The following is a 20675-nucleotide window of genomic DNA, read 5'->3' on the forward strand; positions in this document are numbered from 1 at the left end:
CTTATTTGGGTGCTATTTAAAAAGATGTGATGATTAAAGATTTAGAGGAACTTTACCAGATTGAGTGACTAATCCATTTGAAACTAAAGTTAAGGATGTTAGCCAAAGAACATGAAGAGTTATTGAACTTCGAAAAATGACCTTGAGAGCTAGGCAGTTGGCCTGAGCTTGTTGTCCCAGATATTCAGTAACTTATTATTTGTAGAGATGAGGTCTTGCCATGTTGCCCAGGCTGGGCTCAAGTGATCCTCCTGCTTCAGCCTCCCAAAGTGCTGAGATTACAGGTGTGAGCCACTGTGCCTGGCCCGTTTTAACCATTTTTAACTGTACAGTTCAGTGGCATTAAGTACATTTACAATGTTGTAGAACCATTACCATGCTTTTTTTAAATTTTATCATTGTTACATTTAAAAAAAATTTTTTTTTAGTGTTTTTGAAATACAGACAGGGTCTGGCTATGTTGCCCAGGCTGGTCTCACACTCCTGGCCTCAAGGGATCCTCTTGCCTCGTTTCCCAAAGCTCTGGGATTACACGCGTGAGCCACCACACCTGACCCAGTTTTACATTTTAGACATTTGCACTGCTTTAGATGTTTCTATTAAAAAGAATGCTGCTACGATCATTTTAGTAAACATTTTCTTGTACATTTCTGATAATCTCCTTAAGCTGGATTTCCTAGAATGGAATTACTAAAATAAGACAAATGAATACTTTTATGTGTTTTTAGTGCACATATGGTTTCTAAGATTTTCAATCTAAGTAATGGATACAAAGATGTGATGCAAATGTGTGCATTTTTATCAAATTATAAATAAATGTCAATGACTTAGATATTTTTCATAATAAGAATTCCATCTTTGCTGATAAACTCGAGGGTAGGTATGTGCAGAGTCAGAGTATCAGGGTCTGCTTTCTGGCAGGGTGCTGTGGCCAGGGGTGTGTGAGTGTGTGTTAGGAGGGCTATGGAAAACAACCTTTGGAGCAGAGGTGTGTTGACGCTGGTGGGCAGGTGTGCAGATGGAATTAGGGAGCTACTGCCAGCAAGAAGCCTTCAGGCTGAATTGAGCACAGATGTGGCAGAGCAGCGTGGGATGCATCCCTCCCTCCCCACCAGCCCCTTATACTTTTGGCTGTTGGACTGTGCAGCAGGAGTAAGAAAATGAAAAATGCAGCACATGAGAACCAAGACAAGAAGCCCCTTCCTCCTATAATGTCCCTCTAGCATCCTATAGTGAGAAGTGTAACATTGTGCTCTCTGGAAAGGAGTCCACTCCATTATGGCAGAGCAGGTACTTAAGGCTGAATTTGGAGCTGAGAGGCAATAAATTGAGAGCTAGCTGACATGAAGCCTAAAAGTTACTAACAATAGCTCATTTGAACCTCTTTGCTCTACAGTAAAATTTACCTCTTTACATGATTGAATATGGAGAAATTGGGATGGTCATTGCATGTTATGTGACACTCTTGATCTGATAACCACAGACACAGTACACTCAAGGATTTGTAGACAAAGTCAGAAAACATCACTCCTGAAATTCGGGGCAAATGTCACATTTTTAAACTAACAAAAACCAACTTTAAATGCATAGAAGTAACTACCTGTGGAAATCTGAGAAAATAACACAGAAATAAATGATGTGTAAGAATATTGGTCATAAAACTAGGGTGCTATCTAAATCTTAGCACAGGCCTAAATTAGCTCCCTGGAAGGAAAGACAGTGACTTAAAATCATAATAATGGAAGATAAACTAATGGGAAGACTTACAATTCAAAAGTCAAGGATATATATTTTTTCTTTTTATTTATTTTTTGTTCTTTCTTTGTGTTGGGGATATATATTTTTTAAAGAGTATTAGATGGTAAGAATTCATCAATATATTCCCCAAAACTTCTAAGATTCTGATTTTTTTTTTTAACATAGCTAAAAAATTAGCTTGACAGTGGAAAAGAACAATTTATCTGGTTTCAAAACTTTAAGGACATACATAATCCCTTCTGCTTGAATTTTGCTTTCATAGAGGATCTTTTAATAAAGTTGATGGCAAACTATTTCTGGAAAGGGACAGATGGTAAATAGCTTAGGCTTTTCGGGCCATGAGGTCTCTGTCACTGTTACCCAACTCTGTCTTTATAGTGTAAACTCAGCCATAGATAATGTGTACATAAACAGGCATGGCTATGTTCCAATAAAACTTTATTTACAAGATCAGGATGTGGCTAGATATCGCCTGTAGGTGATAGATAGTTTGCTGACCCTTGTCTAACTTATCATTTGGCTTCCAGACCAGTCAGACTCACCAGGAAGGGGTGCCTTGGGAATATTAGACATGGGGCATGTCACTCTGTTTAATTCCTATCTTGTAGGCCTGGTCATAACAGTCAGTTCTCTGGGAGCTAATCACTTCTGGATGAGCTAAAAAGAACTAGTAACTGAGTTCCTGACCTTGGAAAGCTGAGCTCTAAAGGGATCTAGCCTTGGAGTCTAGCCGGAGTAGCTAGCTGATATGTCTCATTCATTCATCATTCTTTTCCCCTTAATCTCTCTTCCTCTTTTTGTTATCTCTAAATGACAGTACCAATATACAGACTTCTATTTTTATTATTAATAGAATTTAATATGTACTACTCATCACAAACGAGCTTTTTTAGGTTTAATAACTATGGTCTCTATTTAAAATATTTGAGTATAAGAATGAGAGAAAATATTCCGTTATATCATGAAGACTTGTTACCTGCATTAAAAACACAAAACAATATTGTGAAAGATTATTTTGCTTCCTAATGAAATTATCATCAAAGAAGCCAGGAAACAGTTGGGAAAGTAAAAAGGGAGATTCAATAAAATTATTCAGTAATTTTTTAGATTATATAATTAATGTTCTCTAATTGTCAAGAACCATAGTAATATTATAAACTTTCTAGTGGCAACTGACATAATACAAACCATACATAAGTTTGAGTTTATGAACATGCTATTTTGCATGCGTGGTCCATGTCCCTGCCTTAACTTTAACCACCGTGCCTCATTCTTTTTTTTTTTTGGAGACAGCGTCACTCTGTCACCCAAGCTGGAGTGCAGTGGTGCATTCTCGGCTCACTGTAACCTCCCCTTCCTGGGTTCAAGCGATTTTCATTTTGTATTTTTAGTAGAGATGGGGTCTCGTCATGTTGGCCAGGCTGGTCTCGAACTCCTGGCCTCAAGTGATCCACCCGCCTTGGCCTTCCAAAGTGCTGGGATTACAGGTGTGAGCCACACTGCCTGGCCACTACTCATTCTTGTGGTTTCTCAAGCCCCTTGTTTTGTCTTCTCATTTCCGCTTCTATTCTTCATCAGGCCCCTTTAACAACTCAATTTGACTCATTCTTATCTATTGACTGCTTCAGCTCCCTCTCACTGGGCTCCCAGTAGGTCTACCCACTGAGACAATAGATAAAAAGCATTTGTATCTCAAGTCAAGAACAATGGAGCTGACTTCTGCTCAGCTTCCCAGGAGCTGGGTTGGGTAAACACTTTCTGCTGCACATAATTTCTCTGAAGAGGCCTGAAAGCTAGATCTAAGTTCTTAGGGCTATATTTTTCACTTTATTTTGGGTCCTTGCAATATCAAGGATAGTACCAAGTGGCGGCTTGGACTGCGGATGGTGGAGTAGTTTAGCTCATCCTAAATCTCCATTCAGGCTGGGCACAGTGGCTCACACCTATAATCCCAGCACTTTTCAAGGCCAAGGCAGGTGGATCGTTCAAGACCAGGGGTTGGGGACAAGCCTGGGAAACACAGTGAAACCTTGTCTACACACACACACACACACACACACACACACACACAATTAGCCAGGCATGGTGGTGTGTGCCTGTAATCCTGGCTACTCAGGAAGCTGAGCTGGAAGGATCAATTAGGCCTGGGAGGTCAAGGCTGCAGTGAGCCGTGATCACACCCCTGCACTCCAGCCTGGGTGACAGAGTGAGACCCTGTCCCCCCACCAAAGAAAAACCTCACAAAATCTCCACTAGTCCCCTCCCCTCAGCCATTCTAAATAAATTATTCTTAGATGTCTACAATGGAATTTGCAGTAAATCTTTTTATGTCCTGTTTGGATATGACAGTTTTGTTAAGGAATTAATAAAACAAAAGCTGGGCACAGTGGCTCACACCTGTAATCCTAGCTACTCAGGAAGCTGATGTGGGAGGACTGCTGGAGCCCAGGAGTTTGAGGTTGCAGTGAGCTATGACTGCACACTGCATTCCAGCCTGGGAGACAGAGTGAGACCCTGTCTCAAAAAGAAAAAAAAAGAAAGAGGGATTTTTAAGACATCTTATTTACTTATAAACTTTCAAATAATTATGTAAAATGTAACTTTGAACGATAACCCCAATCTGGGGTAAAGGGAAAAATGGTACTACAACACCAGTTTCGAGTTGCTTTTTTACCTTCAGGGCAAAAATGAGAGTAAGGGATAGTTTTGTTTGTTTGTTTGTTTGTTTGTTTTAAGAGATAGTTTTAAATTATTAAGTTATTTGCTGCTCTTATCAAATTTAGAATTATAAGCAACCTCAAAGATCTTCTAGTTCAACCCATGCATTTGGAAAGTAAGGCTAAATTACATAATTATTCAAGAATATGTGCTTGATTCTATATGTCCAATGTCTTCTCCATAGGAAGTTATAGTTGGTCACCCCTGCCTTCTTGAATTTTTGTTTACACCATACACACTCTCCTGATTTTCCTCTTATCTTAGTCTTCTTTGCAGGATACTCCTCATCCTTCGCACCTTTATATATGAGATGTGTTCAGGGCTTAGTCCTTGATCCTCTTCTATTAATATCTATACTTACACTTTAGGTGATCTCAACTGGTCTCATGGTACTAAATATCATCTACATGTTGATAGCTCCCAGTTTGTATCTATTGCTCTGATCCTTCTACTTAACTGGATATCCAGCTGTTCACTTGAGACCTTCATTTAATTATCTAATAAATACCTTATCTTAACATGTTCAACCTGAATTCCTGATTTTATTCCATGTCCAGGACGATTCATGCTCATTCCATAATCTTTTCCATCTGATCCACTGCTCACCAGTTGCTCAGGTCAAAATACTTGCAGTCATCCTTGATATTCCTTCTATCATACACCCAGCCCATTAGCAAATGCTGGGTTTTTTAAATCTTCAATCGATTTCCCAAATCTGACCACTCTGACCACCTACACAAATCTAGCCTAATCAGTTAACTTCCTAATTAGATCTCTGTTCTCTCTGCTCTTCATCTTGCCCTTCTCCCCTGGAGTACTCTTCCACGTGCATCCAGAAAGTCTTTAACATAAGGCCTTGCATGATCAGGACCTTACTTGCTCTCCTGTGTCATTTTCTACCAACTCTCTCGTCATGCTGCTCCAGCCGCTCTGGCCTTTTAAATTTTTCCCACACACCAAGTTCATTCCTGCGGTGGGATCCCCGCACCTGCTATTCTCTCCAGAATGCTCTTCTTGCATGGCTGGTTCCCTCACTTGTTAGGCTTCTGTTTACATGTCACTCACCCTCACAGGAGCCTTCCCCCAGCACTACCTTGATCTAAAATAAACCCCTGTCATCACTTTCTATCCCGTTTATCCTGCTTTATTTTTCTTTAGAGAACTTACTACTATCTGACATCGTATTACAAATGTACGTCTTCATTGTCTATCCACAAGGGCAGGAATTTTGTGTTTTTTCACTGTTAGAGCAATGCCTTGCTCATCTTAGGTATTCAATAACTAGTGACTAAATACATGACCAAGTATTCAGTCCTTTGAGTAAGTGGCCTCCTCTACATACAGACAGAGGAAGATCATTCTGCTTAGAGGGCGCTGAAAACCATAAAGTGGTTTCCTTTTTTATGTAGATGACCTAATTGCTTCTGAAGCACTCTTAAAAGAAACACGAGTCTGTTTTTGTTCTCATAGCACCTACAGTTGCCCTGTTCTCACTTTTGGTTGCATTGTTTTTATTTTCTTAATCTCTGATCTTGGTTATTAATAGGACAGTCAGCAAAGATTGTATCTGATCAATACAGCATAGGATACCCGTACGTTGGTAAAGTCAAAGAATGCTGTAGACATAAATGTTACAGTGAATCCAGTTAAAATTCTACCAGCCTGGGCAACATGGCAAAACCCCATCTCTACAAAAAATACAAAAATTAGCCAGGCATGAGGCACATGCCTGTAGTCCCAGCTACTGGGAGGCTGAGGCCGGAGGATTGATTGAGCCCCGGAGGTCGAGGCTGCAGTGAGCCATGATCATGTCACTGCACTCCAGCCTGAGTGACTGATCAAGACTGTCAAAAAAAAAAAAAAAAAAAAAAAAAGAGACAGAAAGAAGAAAGAAAATTTTAAGTTTATACCTTTTAAAAAAGGAAACTTAAAAATCAGTTTTTATTTTTAATAAAACTGATTTTATTAAAAATAAAATCGTTTAAAATTAAATTTAAATTTTAATTTAAAATTAAAATCAAGTTTTAACTTTAATAAGATAAATAATTTATTCTATCCAACATCACCAATGTCAGATCATTTCAACATCATTTCTAACTTTTCAAAGTACATAGCATAAACCGTAAAAGTTGTCTAACTGAAATTAAATTTTCGTGAGAGATGGTTTTAATAGACTGGGTTTTTAGCAGTGAAGTTAAAGAATGATAGTTTAGTATACAGAAAGAAACAGTTATGGTGACACTTAGTTCTTCATGATGCACTGTAAGCACAAATTGGATATCATATGATAAGTAAAAAGGATGGTCCTTCTGGCAAATAAAAATTAAATAGGTCCTCACAGTGATATGCAGTCTCCGAACATGATCTGTCTAATTTCTGTCTCTCACCCAAAGTAAAAAGTTAAGCTGAAAGATTAAAACCTGCTTTCTTGTAACTGTTTCACAAATGCACCTAGATAGTACCAGATTAGTGAAAAAAATCCAGATATTTTCCTTTCAGATAAATTAAGTCATATACATTGTAAAATACTTATTTTTTAAGAGAATCAATAAACCTATATTTATTTTCAGTAGAAAATGTGGCTCATAAACACTTTTATTTCTCTGAAATTGCCTCTCAAGAAAAAACTTGATCCTCACAATTGATCTAAGAGAAATCTGCATGAAGCAATGCTGTAGTTTATGCTTTTTTTTTTTCTCAAAGGTGGTGGGTGACCTCTGGAGGCAAGTGGAAAAAATATCCTGCTGCTTTCAGGAGTGAAGTGGGGAATGAAGAATCAGAAAGTAGATCTTTCCATTTAGAGAAGGCTTTTTTTTTTACGTTTAATCAGGGTGAATTAAAATATGTAATTTAAAAATGGCTTTACTGAACCTCAATTCAGTTAGGTAATTAATCAATTCAGTTAGGTAATAGTTATTCAGTATGTAATACAATGTTAGGGGAGAGACATATAACACTCATAGTTTCAATCTCATTGAGTTTATAATCTACTAAGGAACTGAAGATAAGTGCTAAAAGAACTGTAACATGAGGTAAAACCTGTGACAAGATTTAGCAGCAGCACAACTATATAAGAATTAGTGAAACTAAACCAGCCTCAAGGCTGAAAGGCAGGTCAGAAAAGCCTGACACCAAAGTAGGTTTTTTTTTTTTTTTTTTTTTTTTTTTTAAACAAGGATTCTCCAAAGATAGGTAGAAAACGTCCTGGTTTGGCGTCATTAGTCTACTTCAGCCCCTCTCTCACTGATTACAACTAAAAGACTCATGACAAAATACAAATGGCAACTACCTGCAGACTCTGAAAAGTAAATAAAGAATTGAGGTAGGGAGTCAAAACTTAGAAACCTGCAAGGGGATGAATTTCCTGGCTTTTTTCTTCTTTTCTTGTGGTTTGTCCTGAGGAGAGACCCCAGCTAGGAACTGTTGGGTGGCATGGGTAGCTAAAACTCGAATAGAAATCCCATCTTTCTGTGCTGAAAGGAAATAACTGTTAGCCCAGAACTCTATTTTCAGTGAAAATATTTTCAGGAATCAAAGTGAAATAAAGACATTCTCATATGAAGGAATGCCAGCTGACCTGCTCTAAAATAAATGCTTGGCGGGCCGGGAGCGGTGGCCCACGCCTGTAATCCCAGCACTTTGGGAGGCCAAGGTGGGCGGATCACGAGGAGGAGTTCGAGACCAGCCTGACCAACATGGTGAAACCCCGTCTCTACTAAATACAAAAATCAGCCGTGCGTGGTGGCACGCGCCTGTAATCCTGGCTACTCAGGATGCTGACGCAGGAGAATCGCTTGAACCTAGGAGGTAGAAGTTGCAGTGAGCCAAGATCGCACCATTGCACTCCAGCCTGGGCGACAGAGCGAGAGTCCGTCTCAAAAAAAAAAAGAAAGAAAGAAAAAGAAAGAAATGCTTGGCGGGGCATGGTGGCTCATACCTGTAATCCCAGCACTTTGGAAGGCCAAGGCAGGCGGATTACTTGAGGTCAGGAGCTCGAGACCAGCCTGGCCGACATGGTGAAACCTTGTCTCTACCAAAAAGCGCCACAACACTCCAGCCCGGGCGACATAGGCTCTGTCTCAAAAAAGAAAAAAACAAAAAAACAAAAAAAGTGGGAGTGCGGGTCGGGGAAAGACTTAATGACTAAATGAGTAAGTCTGGAAAGACGGGTTGCAAGGAATGATGAGACTAAGGTTTGTAGTCTGGGAGCCTAAGTGGATGAAAGTTGGAAGAATCAGGTGGAAAAGAACATTTCAAATAGACCACAAAGAAAAGTATATAACATTTTGAGGCTGTGGTACGCTTTGTTAAAGAGCAAAAGGAAACAATTCCTCAAATCAGGGGGGAGGGATAGCATTAGGAGATATACCTAATGTTAAATGACGAGTTAACGGGTGCAGCACACCAACATGGCACATGTATACATATGTAACTAACCTGCGCGTCGTGCACATGTACCCTAAAACTTAAAGTATTTAAAAAAAATTCCTCAAATCGATGCCACGCTCCACTTCTTTACAACCTGGAATTATTTCAGGAATTGGAATTATTTCAGGAATTGTGTTTGAAACCACAGCTTTGGATCCCGATTTCTTTCTTGAGCTACTGTTACACTGTTTATATATGGCCACTAATTCGATGACTGAGCTTGGGCAGATTGTTAGTTATTTTCTATGACTTAATCTTTCTATCTGTACAACGGGGATAACGTGGAATTTGGAGTGTCGTGAGGGTTAATTGAGATAATATACGTGATAATTTACACAATGACGTTCAACAAATACTTCTGGAGTGAAAGATGTGCGATTCATCGACAGATCTCAGGGATTTCAGAAAGCTGTATAAGGACCAGCTCTTCAGGCTCCCTCCTCTTCCCAGGAGACCGGGGAGCCGGCGCGAGGCGCTACCGTGTAATTCTTGGCCTATTTTCCTCATAATGGTTTGGCCGCATTTTTACCCCTTGATTTCTCTGGTCGCAGGCTGCAGCTTCAGCTCGCTCCGCCATGGGGCGCACGTCAGCCAGCCTCTGTGGGCTCAGCTAAGTATGATGCCTAGGCTAGGGAGCCACGTCCGGTCTCCTAGGCAACCACATCAACTTCCGGCTTGAGGCGCGATCCCGGTTGGCGAGAGGCCACATTTCCGCTACGTGACCCGCGCATGCGCCTGCTAGCTGGAGAGCGAGCGTCTTTTGACTCGAACACCTGCGGCGTGCCGAAGTTCCTCTTCTGCGTCCCGGTTCCGGGCGGTCAGCTGGGAGGTGGCTCCCGGAGGGACAGCCGTGCCTGGGGTCGGGGCCAGTGTTCGTCTCGGAGCTCCAGAGGTTCTGCTGAGAAGCGCGGCGGCAGCAAGACGACTTCTCCGGAGCCGCCGAGCTGGAGTTAGAGGTGGAGCTCAGTGGGGCCGGGCCCCAGGCTGCGGGGCAGCGGCTCCTGCAGGCGGAGGCCCCGGCGGAGAATGAGCCAGAGCCGGAGGTGGTGGTGGTCTCCCGGCAGAGCGGTGGGAACGACAGCAAGCTGCGGTGGTTCACCACCTTGATGCTGTGTGCCTCCTTCCTGGGGCTGGTGAGAGCCGGGGCTGCAACACTCCCAGGCTGGGGCGTTCGAGTCTTGCCTTCGCCACTTGCAAACTGAACTTGGGCGGGTTAACTAATCTGACTGGGCCTCAGTTTCATCTTCTAGAAAATGGGCACAATTCTAATCTTGGAGGAAATAGATTTTCTGAATACGTCTTTCAGCTCCAGCAAGCTTTTTTTTTTTTTTTTTTTGAGGGAGCCTCGCTCTGTTGCCCAGGCTGGAGGGCAGTGGTGCGATCTCGGCTCACTGCACCCTCCGCCCCCAGGGTTCAAGCTATTCTCCTGTGTCAGCCTCCCGAGTAGCTGGGATTACAGGCACCTGCCACTAAGCCCGGCTATTTTTTGTATTTTTAGTGGAGACGGGGTGTCGCCATGTTGGCCAGGCTGGTTTCAAACTCCTGACCTCAGGTGATCCGCCAACCTCGGCCTCCCAAATTATTGGGATTACAGGCGTGAGCCACCGCGCCCGGCCCAGCAAGACTTCTTACGTCTCCTTTGTGGGATGGGAAAGTTGCAGGAGGGGTTGCCCAGGTCTTTGGCCGCTGCTCTCCGCACCCACCCACTAAACCCCCAAATTATTACACAGAAAAACTGCTTTTCTGGAATTTCTTCCTGGTGGTCTGACCAAATTCAGCCAACCGCTTAATTTTGCAGATAAGGAAATAGGCCCGGAGGGGAAAGTGACTTTCTGGATCACACAGCTGGTTAAGTGATAGAGCCAGAAATACGTCTCTTACTCTGCCCACAGTCCTATTTATTAATAAAACCAACCTTGAGATTCTTAAATGTTTTTCTTGGAGCAAAGGGCAAGCCTAGAAGCGCCTTTTCCCAAACCCCTGGGTCGCCGCTCAATTCACTTTTCAGAAACGTCCTCCTTATCACTTGATAATTATAATCCTGGGGGAGTTGAGAGATTGAGTCCTCCCAAGAGTCATTTGTGGTCACTTACCATCTCAGGGACTCTGACCCACTATTGTTTCTTAGAGTATTTTGATCGGGCGCGTTGGGGAGGGGTGAAGAAAGAAATCACCTCAGACTTTTGGTGAGTCGTCACTGACTGTCCGGTCCTGTTGTACATCCTTTGAAGACATGAACTAATTTGATTAGATTCTGTGCTCAGGCTTCTCTCGAAGTACTAGGTGCTTGCTGTGCACCTGGGCCCTTAGTGGTCCTTGGTCTTAGACTGTTACGAGTTGGGCAGGGGGCGCACCCCATGCATTTAGAGCAGAGCAGGGCAATTAGAATCAGTTATTCTGGAAATGTAGACTGATTGGAAGCGTTTTTTTCTTTAAGTGTCCAATGAATTTCCTCTGAAAGTCAATTGTAATCCTTACCTCTTGCTGACACTGCATTGAGTAAAGTTTTATTGTTAAAGTCATTCTATACTTGGGCGTGTAATATTTTCTAAGCAACCTTTACTGACTGTAATTCTGATGGCGTGGAAGAAAAGTGTAGATTTAGAAACATTTAAATTGTTTATCTCCTGTATGTTTTATATATATAGTTCAGGGGAAGGACCCCATGTGCATCCAGAAATATTGCTGTTTAACAACATAAAAAACAGGAATCATATTTTGATGTTTTGATCAATGTTTTGATGTTTTCCAGTGGCTCAGTCAGAACTCACTACAGTCTCGACCTCAGGGCTTAAGCGATCCTTCCATCTCAGCCTCCCTAGTAACTGGGACTACAGGCATGTACCACCACGCCGGGCTGATTTTTTTTATTTTTATTTTTGTAGAGATGGGGTTGCCTAGGTTGATCTCAAAATCCTGAGCTCAAGCAATCCTACCACCTCTCCCTCCCAAATTGCTGGGATTACAGGTGTAAGCAACCATACCTGACTTAATTTAATTAATTAATTTATTCTTTTTGAGACAGAGTCTTGCTCTGTCGCCCAGGCTGGAGTGCAATGGTGCAGTCTCAGCTCACTGCAACCTCCGCCTCCCGTGTTTAAGCGATTCTCCTGCCTCAGCCTCCTGAGTAGCTGGGACTACAGGCGCCCACCACCATGCCCAGCTAATTTTTGTATTTTTAGTACAGATGGAGTTTCACTGTGTTGGCCACACTGGTCTCAAACTCCTGACCTCGTGATCCACCTGCCTCGGCCTCCCAAAGTGCTGAGATTACGGGTGTGAGCCACTGTGCCCAGCCAATTTAAATTTTTAATACCCAAATTCTTATTTGTGCATGTAGTATATTTCAAAATATACGAAACCATCTCAAAAATAGTTTTAATATTACATTTTATTAATACAGAATAGTCTTTTAAAGGTATTGTTCAGAAAGGAAACAGGATTGCAACAAAAAAAATTTTTTTTTAATTGAGAGGTGTCAAAACAAAAAAAAAATAGAGTTTTAGTCAAAACTAAAAAAACAGTAGTCTAATTCCCTACATTACATTGTAAATCCCAGACCCTCCACCCCTTTTTTTTTTTATAGTGGAAGAAACTACCACATAGTTAGACATTATTTTAATGATTATAAGTAAAAACTTTTGTCTTTTTAAATTTTAGGGATTGAGTGTTGCTATAGTGGGACCCACGTTTCAAGATTTGGCAACAAATGTGAACCGAAATATCAGTAGTCTGTCTTTCATTTTTGTGGGTCGTGCCTTGGGATATTTGAATGGCTCTGTGATTGGTGGATTTCTTGTTGATGTCATGAATTATTTTTTACTTTTGGGTAAGTAAATGCTAATTTTAGCTTCTTTATGACTGTGAAGTGAATTTACAAGTTGTCTTTGAAAATATGAAAATACTAGCATGCAGAATGGTTGGCCACTGAAATGGGTAGTGTTAGGTGTTCTCAGTGGCAGTTGAGTTTCCCTGGTACCTGCTTTCATCTTGACAGTTAGAGGGAATCTGTGCTGGGGCCCTCTGGAAATCTAGATTAGCTCTAGAGTGTCTTAGCAATCCTTAGCCTTCCCAACCACTATAATTTAGATACCACTCCTGGATCACACACTGGTTGTCCAAAAAACTCTGCTTAAAGGATTTAGGGCAGATTTCCTGGGGTCACCACAGATGAGAATGAGCTCCTTGAACCTGCCCAGGCTACACCCTGGATTGGGAATGAAGAGGGGAAGGGAGGTTGGGTGGACTGATATAGGCTATGTTTTTGTTCCTGCTGCCCCATGTTGTCGTTGGACAACCCCAGCGTGCTCTATCTCACCCTGGAAATAGATGGCAAAGCTGCTTTTTTTTTGAGACAGGGTCTCCTCTCCCTCTGTTGCCCGGGCTAGAGTGCAGTGATGCGATCTCTGCTCACTGCAACCTCCACCTCCTGGGCTCAAGCGATCCTCCCATCTCAGCCTCCCAGTTAACTGGGACCACAGGTGTGAGCCACCATGCCTGACTAATTTTTGTATTTTTAGTAGAGCCGGGGTTTCACCATGTTGCGCAGGTTGGTCTGGAACTCCTGAGCTCAAAGGATCAGCCTCCCAAAGTGTTGGGATTACAGGTGTGAGCCACCACACCTGGCCTGGCAAAGCTTTTAACATATACTTTTTTTGAATAAATTGAAATATTTAGAGAAAATTTAGATTAATATGATAAAATTCTTTTGGAAGCAAGAATAATAATTTGTTATTGTTAAGGAATTAATAATCTCTCTTATTTCCAAAGTGGGTTGAAAGAACATATTTCTTGTATTTTCCTCCCTATTTCCCAAACTAATTTATTTAGTAAATTTTATTACAAACTACTCTAGTAATTGCATTTTATTTTTGTATTTTTAATTTTTTGCCTCATGTCTAAAAATTCCTGTTAGGTTCTTAAATGTGAATCATTTAAATTAGTTTTGGCTTGTCTCTTTTGGTGTAAAACTTTGCCTTATGGTATAATTTGCAGTTTGATTACTAGCAGTGCTGGAAATGTATTTGTGTTATAATTATTTATATTTCATAATCCATAAAGATTATAAAAGATTCAAATGAAACAATCACTTTTAGAAGCAAAAACTCTCATCTCATTATCTAATTTAAATTTGACCTGATTTTGCATGTTTGGACATTTATGAGGTTGACTTGATCCATGACTGCATGGATATTATTTTTTATAGCTGACTTTCTACCTTCCCAGGAATCTCAATGTTGGCTACCACAGTTGGTCTTTATCTTGTTCCTTTTTGCAAGACAGCAATATTACTTACTGTCATGATGGCTATCTTCGGTGTTTCAATTGGCATTCTGGATACAGGTTAGTGAGCTCTTTAACGTCATCTCTGGGAGTAGGGACTTGCTAGAAGTACAGCAGATGATACTGTCACTTGCAGTGACCCCTAAAATGACACAGACCTACTGAGTTGGTTGTGAGTCACTCAGAATGAATCACCCTTCTAGCAGCTATTCTTGCCAGTTAGGGGGCCTGTTTCTGAGCAGCCAACTCTGAAATGAACTTAAAGAATTTTGTTCTATGAGAGATAATTGATTTGCATTGTACAAACAGGGAAGGGCCCCTGTGTGGGTAATTATAGTGCGGGTGAATAGGCTTTCATCTTGGGGTAGAACTTTATCATGCTACTATGGGAGGAATTGGTGGTTTAATAGGTTAAACCAAGTTTGGAACTGTTATTTGGCTGAGAAAGCATAGAAGCATTAATCCAACTTGACATTTACCCTGACTTCCAAGCCAAGAGAGATCTATGGTATGGACTAGGCTCTTTCTTTTTCTTTTCTGTCCTCAAAGTTCCTGCCCTCCTTCAGTAGATTCTTTCCCATATCATCATGTCTTTTAAAACCTACTAAATAGGCTGGGCACGGTGGCTCACGCCTGTAATCCAGCACTTTGGGAGGCCGAGATGGGCGGATCACGAGGTCAGGGGATTGATCGAGACCACGGTGAAACCCCGTCTCTACCAAAAAATACAAAAAAATTAGCCGGGCACAGTGGCAGGCGCCTGTAGTCCCAGCTACTCAGGAGGCTAAGGTAGGAGAATGATGTGAACCCGGAAGGTGGAGCTTGCAGTGATCCGGGATTGCGCCACTGCACTCCAGCCTGGGCGACAGAGCAAGACTCTGTCTCAAAAAAAAAAAAAAAAAAATTAGCCAGGTGTGGTGGTGGGTGCCTGTAGTCCCAGTTACTCGGGAGGCTGAGGCAGGAGAATGGCATGAACCCAGGAGGCAGAGCTTGCAGTGAGCTGAGATCACACCACTGCACTTCAGCCTGGGTGACACAGCGAGACTCCATCTCAAAAAACAAAACAAAACAAAACAACCTACTAAATAATGGGGGGGGGGTGGCTCACGCCTGTAATCCTAGCACTTTGGGAGGCTGTGTCAGGCAGATCACCTGAGGTCAGGAGTTCAAGACCAGCCTGACCAACATGGAGAAACCGCGTCTCTACTAAAAATACAAAATTAGCCAGGCATGGTGGCGCGTGCCTGTAATCCCAGCTACTCAGGAGGCTGAGGCTGGAGAATTGCTTGAACCCAGGAGGCGGAGGTTACAGAGAGCCAAGATTGTGCCATTGCACTCCAGCCTGGGTCTCAAAAACAAACAAACAAAAAACCTACTAAATAACATAGATGACATCTGTTTACTCCTAAAACCAGCTTTCTACCCCTCCCTTCCCTGCTTTGCTGTTATGTGATCTGTTGGGGAAATATTTTATTTTACTTTAGGGTTAATTTGGTTATGAAATTAGAGGGTAGAATTATATATTTATCTGAAAATATCTGTTGAAAAAAAAGAAGATAGCTCAAGATGTGCTGCTTCTTGCCTTTCTCCTCCTAGATGTTTAGACAGTATAAATTCAGATGCTAAACGGTGTCCTTGTTTCCTCTAATGGGCACACCAGAATCCTGGCTGTTCAGGTTCCTGGACGTGTGTTTTGCATCTGTTACATACATAAGTAAGTAATTTTCCTCAAGTGGCTACCAACAGCAAGGACAAAAAGCTTTGGTAATTTGGCTACTATCTGATGATAAAATTTTGCCTTTTAAATATATATGTAAAATATTAATATATAAATATTTCTTCCCCAGTCTGATGTTAGAACTGTATTATAAAAAGTGTCTTGCTAATGTGCTTGGTTCTAGGAAGTAGTAGTCTACTAGACTGTAGAATTCGATTTGTGAGTACATGATGTTATGATGCTTAGAGTTGCCTGGTGGTAGTGGGTTAGAATTCCTTACTCAGAATTGATTTAGTTGCAGTGTTTGATAATTAGATGTTATAATGCTTGTGCTATGTAAAATAGACTCACCCCCTTTCTGATAAGTGAACTTTTTTTTTTGTAAGTAAGTAACTGTGTTTAACTTAAATAATTTTTCCCATCTTTCATTGACAGGTGGTAACGTCCTTATCTTGGCTATTTGGGGGGACAAAGGAGCCCCACATATGCAGGCCTTACACTTCTCTTTTGCCTTGGGTGCCTTTTTGGCTCCACTGCTAGCTAAACTGGCTTTGGGTCCGACAGCGTCTGCTGAAAACCACACAGAGTCTGATTTCCATCCTGCAATCAACCGATCATCTGACGCTGACTCAGAAGCTCTGTTTGGAGTACCTAATGATAAGAATTTACTGTGGGCGTATGCTGTTATCGGTAGTTACATGTTCTTAGTTTCCATCATTTTTTTTGGTCTGTTTTTAAAGAATAGCTCAAAGCAAGGAAAAGCAAGAGCATCTGCTGAGACATTTCAAAGAGCAAAATATCACAACGCCCTTCTTTGTCTCCTTTTTCTGTTCTTCTTTTTTTATGTTGGAGCCGAGGTAACATATGGCTCTTATGTTTTCTCATTTGCAACCACCCATGCTGGCATGAAAGAAAGCGAAGCTGCTGGGTTGAACTCCATCTTCTGGGGGACATTTGCAGCCTGTAGGGGCCTAGCAATCTTTTTTGCTACCTGTTTACAGCCTGGAACCATGATTGTATTGAGCAACATTGGCAGCCTGACTTCATCATTATTTCTGGTGCTTTTTGACAAGAACCCAATTTGTCTCTGGATAGCAACTTCAGTGTATGGGGCTTCAATGGCAACCACGTTTCCGAGTGGTGTTTCTTGGATTGAGCAGTACACGACCATCCATGGGAAATCTGCAGCATTTTTTGTAATTGGTGCTTCCCTGGGAGAAATGGCTATTCCTGCAGTCATTGGAATTCTTCAAGGAAAATACCCTGATTTGCCTGTAGTTCTGTATACCTCTTTGGGAGCATCAATAGCTACTGGTATTTTATTTCCTGTGCTATATAAATTAGCCACTTCACCTCTTGATCGCCAGCGAAAAGAAGACAGAAAGAGTGAGGACCAGAAAGCTCTGCTCTCTAGCTCCAGGCTAAATGAATATGAGGAAGAGAATGAAGAGGAGGATGCAGAAAAATGGAATGAAATGGATTTTGAAATGATTGAAACGAATGATACAGTGAGGCATTCTATAATAGAGACATCTAGAAGTAGTTTGACGGAGCCCACAGCTGAAGTCTATAATCAATACCCATCAAATGCACTGGTGTTTGAGTCTTCTTTTAATACTGGCAGTTCCCATGTGAAGCACTTGCCAGAAACCAGGACAAAAGGGACTAACATTTAGAGAAGATGGATCACTCACTGACAATTTTGAATAACTGCCACTTCTGAGGACACCATTCAGAGCAGAGCATTAGCAGAAGTTCACCATGCTTTGGGGATTAAAATTTTTAGATCCAAATTATAGCGAATGTTAAAAATTTTTGAAATGTTCTGTAATTCCCAGAGTCTTCCATAAATAACCAAATGGTCTCATACACGTACAGTAGGATCTTGTTATAAGGCTAGTATTTGATATGTGACTGATGAGGAAATATTTTATGGTCTCCACCCCTCAGAACACCCAAAGAAGGCATTTGTTTTTGAGAAGGGGGGTATTCTCATGGAATGAGACCATGTAGGAGTTGAATTGATTGGTTGAACAAATTATCAGGTAACAATATTTTTCCAGGAAAGTTGAGGAGAATAGTTTCATAAAAGAGAAATGGGCCGGGTGCAGTGGCTCACGCCTGTAATCCCAGCACTTTGGGAGGCCGAGACGGGCAGATCACAAGGTCAGGAGATCAAGACCATCGTGCCTAACACAGTGAAACCGTGACTGTACTAAAAATACAAAAAATTAGCCGGGCGTCGTGGCGGGCGCCTGTAGTCCCAGCTACTCAGGAGGCTGAGGCAGGAGAATGGTGTGAACCTGGGAGGCAGAGCTTGCAGTGAGCCGAGATCGTGCCACTGCACTCCAGCCTGGGCGACAGCAAGACTCCGTCTCAGAAAAAAAAAAAAAAGAATGGAGAAGTAGTTTTATTAATTGCTTTACCTTATCTGTAGGGTTGGATCAAAGAATGATAATGACTCACTTGATTTCTAATTTCAATGAAGAGAACACAGAACAGGGCCCAAGGGGCCTGGCTTCAAGCCTTGACTCCTTCTAGCCCTGCACTCTGTCACTTAACATAGGCCTTGTTTATCTCGCCTCCTGATCTGTGATTCTAGAAATGAAAATGAGATGATTTCCAAATTGGGAATCCATAAGTTTTAAAAGTTTGTGCAAAATGTCTGCTAGAAATTAGTACAAGTGACAGCACAGTCTTCATTTCAAATGAGAAGTGAAACCAAAATGATAAATAGCTTTAAGAATGTGCTAATGATAAATGATTACATGTCAATTTAGTGTACTTAATGTTTAATACCTTATTTGAATAATTACCTGAAGAATATATTTTTTAGTACTGCATTTCATTGACTCTAAGTTGCACTTTTTGCCCCCATACTGTTAACATACCTGAAATCAGGACATGTCTTACAATCAGTGAACATTTAACATTGTGACAAAGTTTAATTGACAGTTTTTTCCCATATGTATATATAAAATAATGTGTTTTACAATTAGTGGCTTAGATTCAGTGAAATACAGTAATTCATTCAATTATGCTATCTTTACAGACATTTTAAAAATAAGTTATTTTTATATGCTAATATTCCATGTTCAGATGGAATTTGGAGATACTATGTTCTAATTTCAAGAGCTGTTTCAGTGTTACTAGATTAGTAGTAGGGTTGTAGATGGGGTCTTTTGAGGTCCTCTACCTGAGCCTACCTCAGTAACAGAGGCTGGGTCTGAGCCTTGCTCAGGATTAGCTCTTCACCAGGTCTGTGTGGTAATCATATCATAGTTACTGTCAAGTCACGCTGCAAGTGTAGTTTACAGTGAGGCACAGTCTTTTCCAGTGATTGGAATACTTGTGTCACCGATCCAGGGTTTCTCTTTCCTTAGTCTGAAATACCTGGGAAATCAATTAGAAGGTGACTGGGTGGCCTAGGAGTCAAGGATCAGAAAGGGTACTTCATATGTATATGGCAGAATTGGTGCAGGTGATCGTTTGAAAAATGACTAGAATTGATGAAATTTTGTTTACTTCCTCCAATTTTATGCTGAATAACATCTCACTTCTACCTGATTGGAGTAGGCTTGCTTTCTCTTAATTTCTATAAATTTGCCGTTGTTTTGTCTCAAGTAAAATACAGCGTCTTTCTTGACCACTGCCCATTCACCTTATATGCCTGCCACAATCTTGGTTCATGTAATAACCTAACAGCTTTGGAGACAGCGGTGGAGAAGTTAATGATAAAAACCCTCTTGCTCTTTTTATTTGTATTTATTTATTAGGGGTGGGGAACGGTGTCTCACTCACTCTGTTGCTCAGGCTGGAGTGCAATGGCGTGATCTCAGCTCACTGCAACCTCTGCCTCCCTGGTTCAAGCGATTCTTCTGCCTCAGCCTCCTGAGTAGCTGGGATTACAGGCGTGCGCCACCATACCCAGCTAATTTTTGTATTTTTAGTAGAGAGGGGGTTTCACCATGTTACCTAGGCTGATCTCAAATTCCTGATCTCAAGTGATCCGCCCATCTCAGCCTCCCAAAGTGTTGAGATTACAGGCATGGCCACCGTGCCCAGCCCTTTTGCTCTTCTTATAGCGTACTTTTCCCTCAGTTAGAACTTGGAAATTACTTCTGCTTCACTTACTGCTTTTTCTCAGGTTGTTGGAATCTAGGCAGTAGCAGTTACTTGGCAGCTAGGAGGCTTGCTAGAATAGGAATTCCACCTTCAGCATTTACTGTTACAGGGTAGAAGATGCAGCTCAGGGAGAGAAGGATGATGATAAGAACATGGCAGAAAATCTCAAAATCCACTCTGGAAAATTCACTATGTTTCCACACACCAACATGTGAATGGTCATATGAGATCATAGGCATTGTTAAAGTTCCATATTGGACGGAAAAGACTTAGTACAGTTCTAAGAATTAGCATTCATCCTACTGATCAGTTCTTAGGTAAGTGTCTGCTGATACCTAAGTAACCAATATACCCAAGTGTTCTATTGCTGGGTAACACAGTGCCACAAATTGAACACCTTAAAACAACAGACATTTACCATCTCACAGGGCCGCTTCAGTACAGGACCTTCCTCTTGTAGACTGAGGTACGCGTTTCTTGCTGACTGTCAGCTGGGCACCACTCAGCTTTGAGAGGCCTCCCACAGTTCTTGCCATGTGGCCCTCTCACAGATGCCTCTCACAACATGGCAGTTTCTTCAAAGCAAGCAGGAGAACCTCTAAATGGGTCTTGTATGACATTCTGTCATGGGAATAACATCTCATCA

The 20675-nt window shown here is 41.5% G+C and overlaps 1 protein-coding gene across 1 annotated transcript; it reads left to right on the forward strand.

Annotated features, from left to right (window-relative positions):
- The first annotated feature begins 9588 nt into the window (after positions 1-9588).
- Positions 9589-19533, forward strand: MFSD4B (major facilitator superfamily domain containing 4B). The gene is made up of 4 exons (XM_003255573.2): positions 9589-10037; positions 12565-12733; positions 14131-14247; positions 16340-19533. The coding sequence occupies exons 1-4, from the start codon at positions 10011-10013 to the stop codon at positions 17578-17580; spliced, it is 1554 nt and encodes a 517-aa protein (XP_003255621.2). The 5' UTR covers positions 9589-10010; the 3' UTR covers positions 17581-19533.
- The last annotated feature ends 1142 nt before the right edge of the window (positions 19534-20675 follow it).

Source organism: Nomascus leucogenys, chromosome 3 (assembly GCF_006542625.1).
Source record: "Nomascus leucogenys isolate Asia chromosome 3, Asia_NLE_v1, whole genome shotgun sequence".
NCBI classification, from domain to species: Eukaryota; Metazoa; Chordata; class Mammalia; order Primates; family Hylobatidae; genus Nomascus; species Nomascus leucogenys.

Coding starts and splice junctions, on each gene's coding strand:
- MFSD4B (XM_003255573.2), top strand. CDS start 10,011: ATGCTGTGTGCCTCCTTCCTGGGGCTG. Junction 10,038..12,564: donor GTGCCTCCTTCCTGGGGCTG/GTGAGAGCCGGG, acceptor TTTAAATTTTAG/GGATTGAGTGTTGCTATAGT. Junction 12,734..14,130: donor GAATTATTTTTTACTTTTGG/GTAAGTAAATGC, acceptor CTACCTTCCCAG/GAATCTCAATGTTGGCTACC.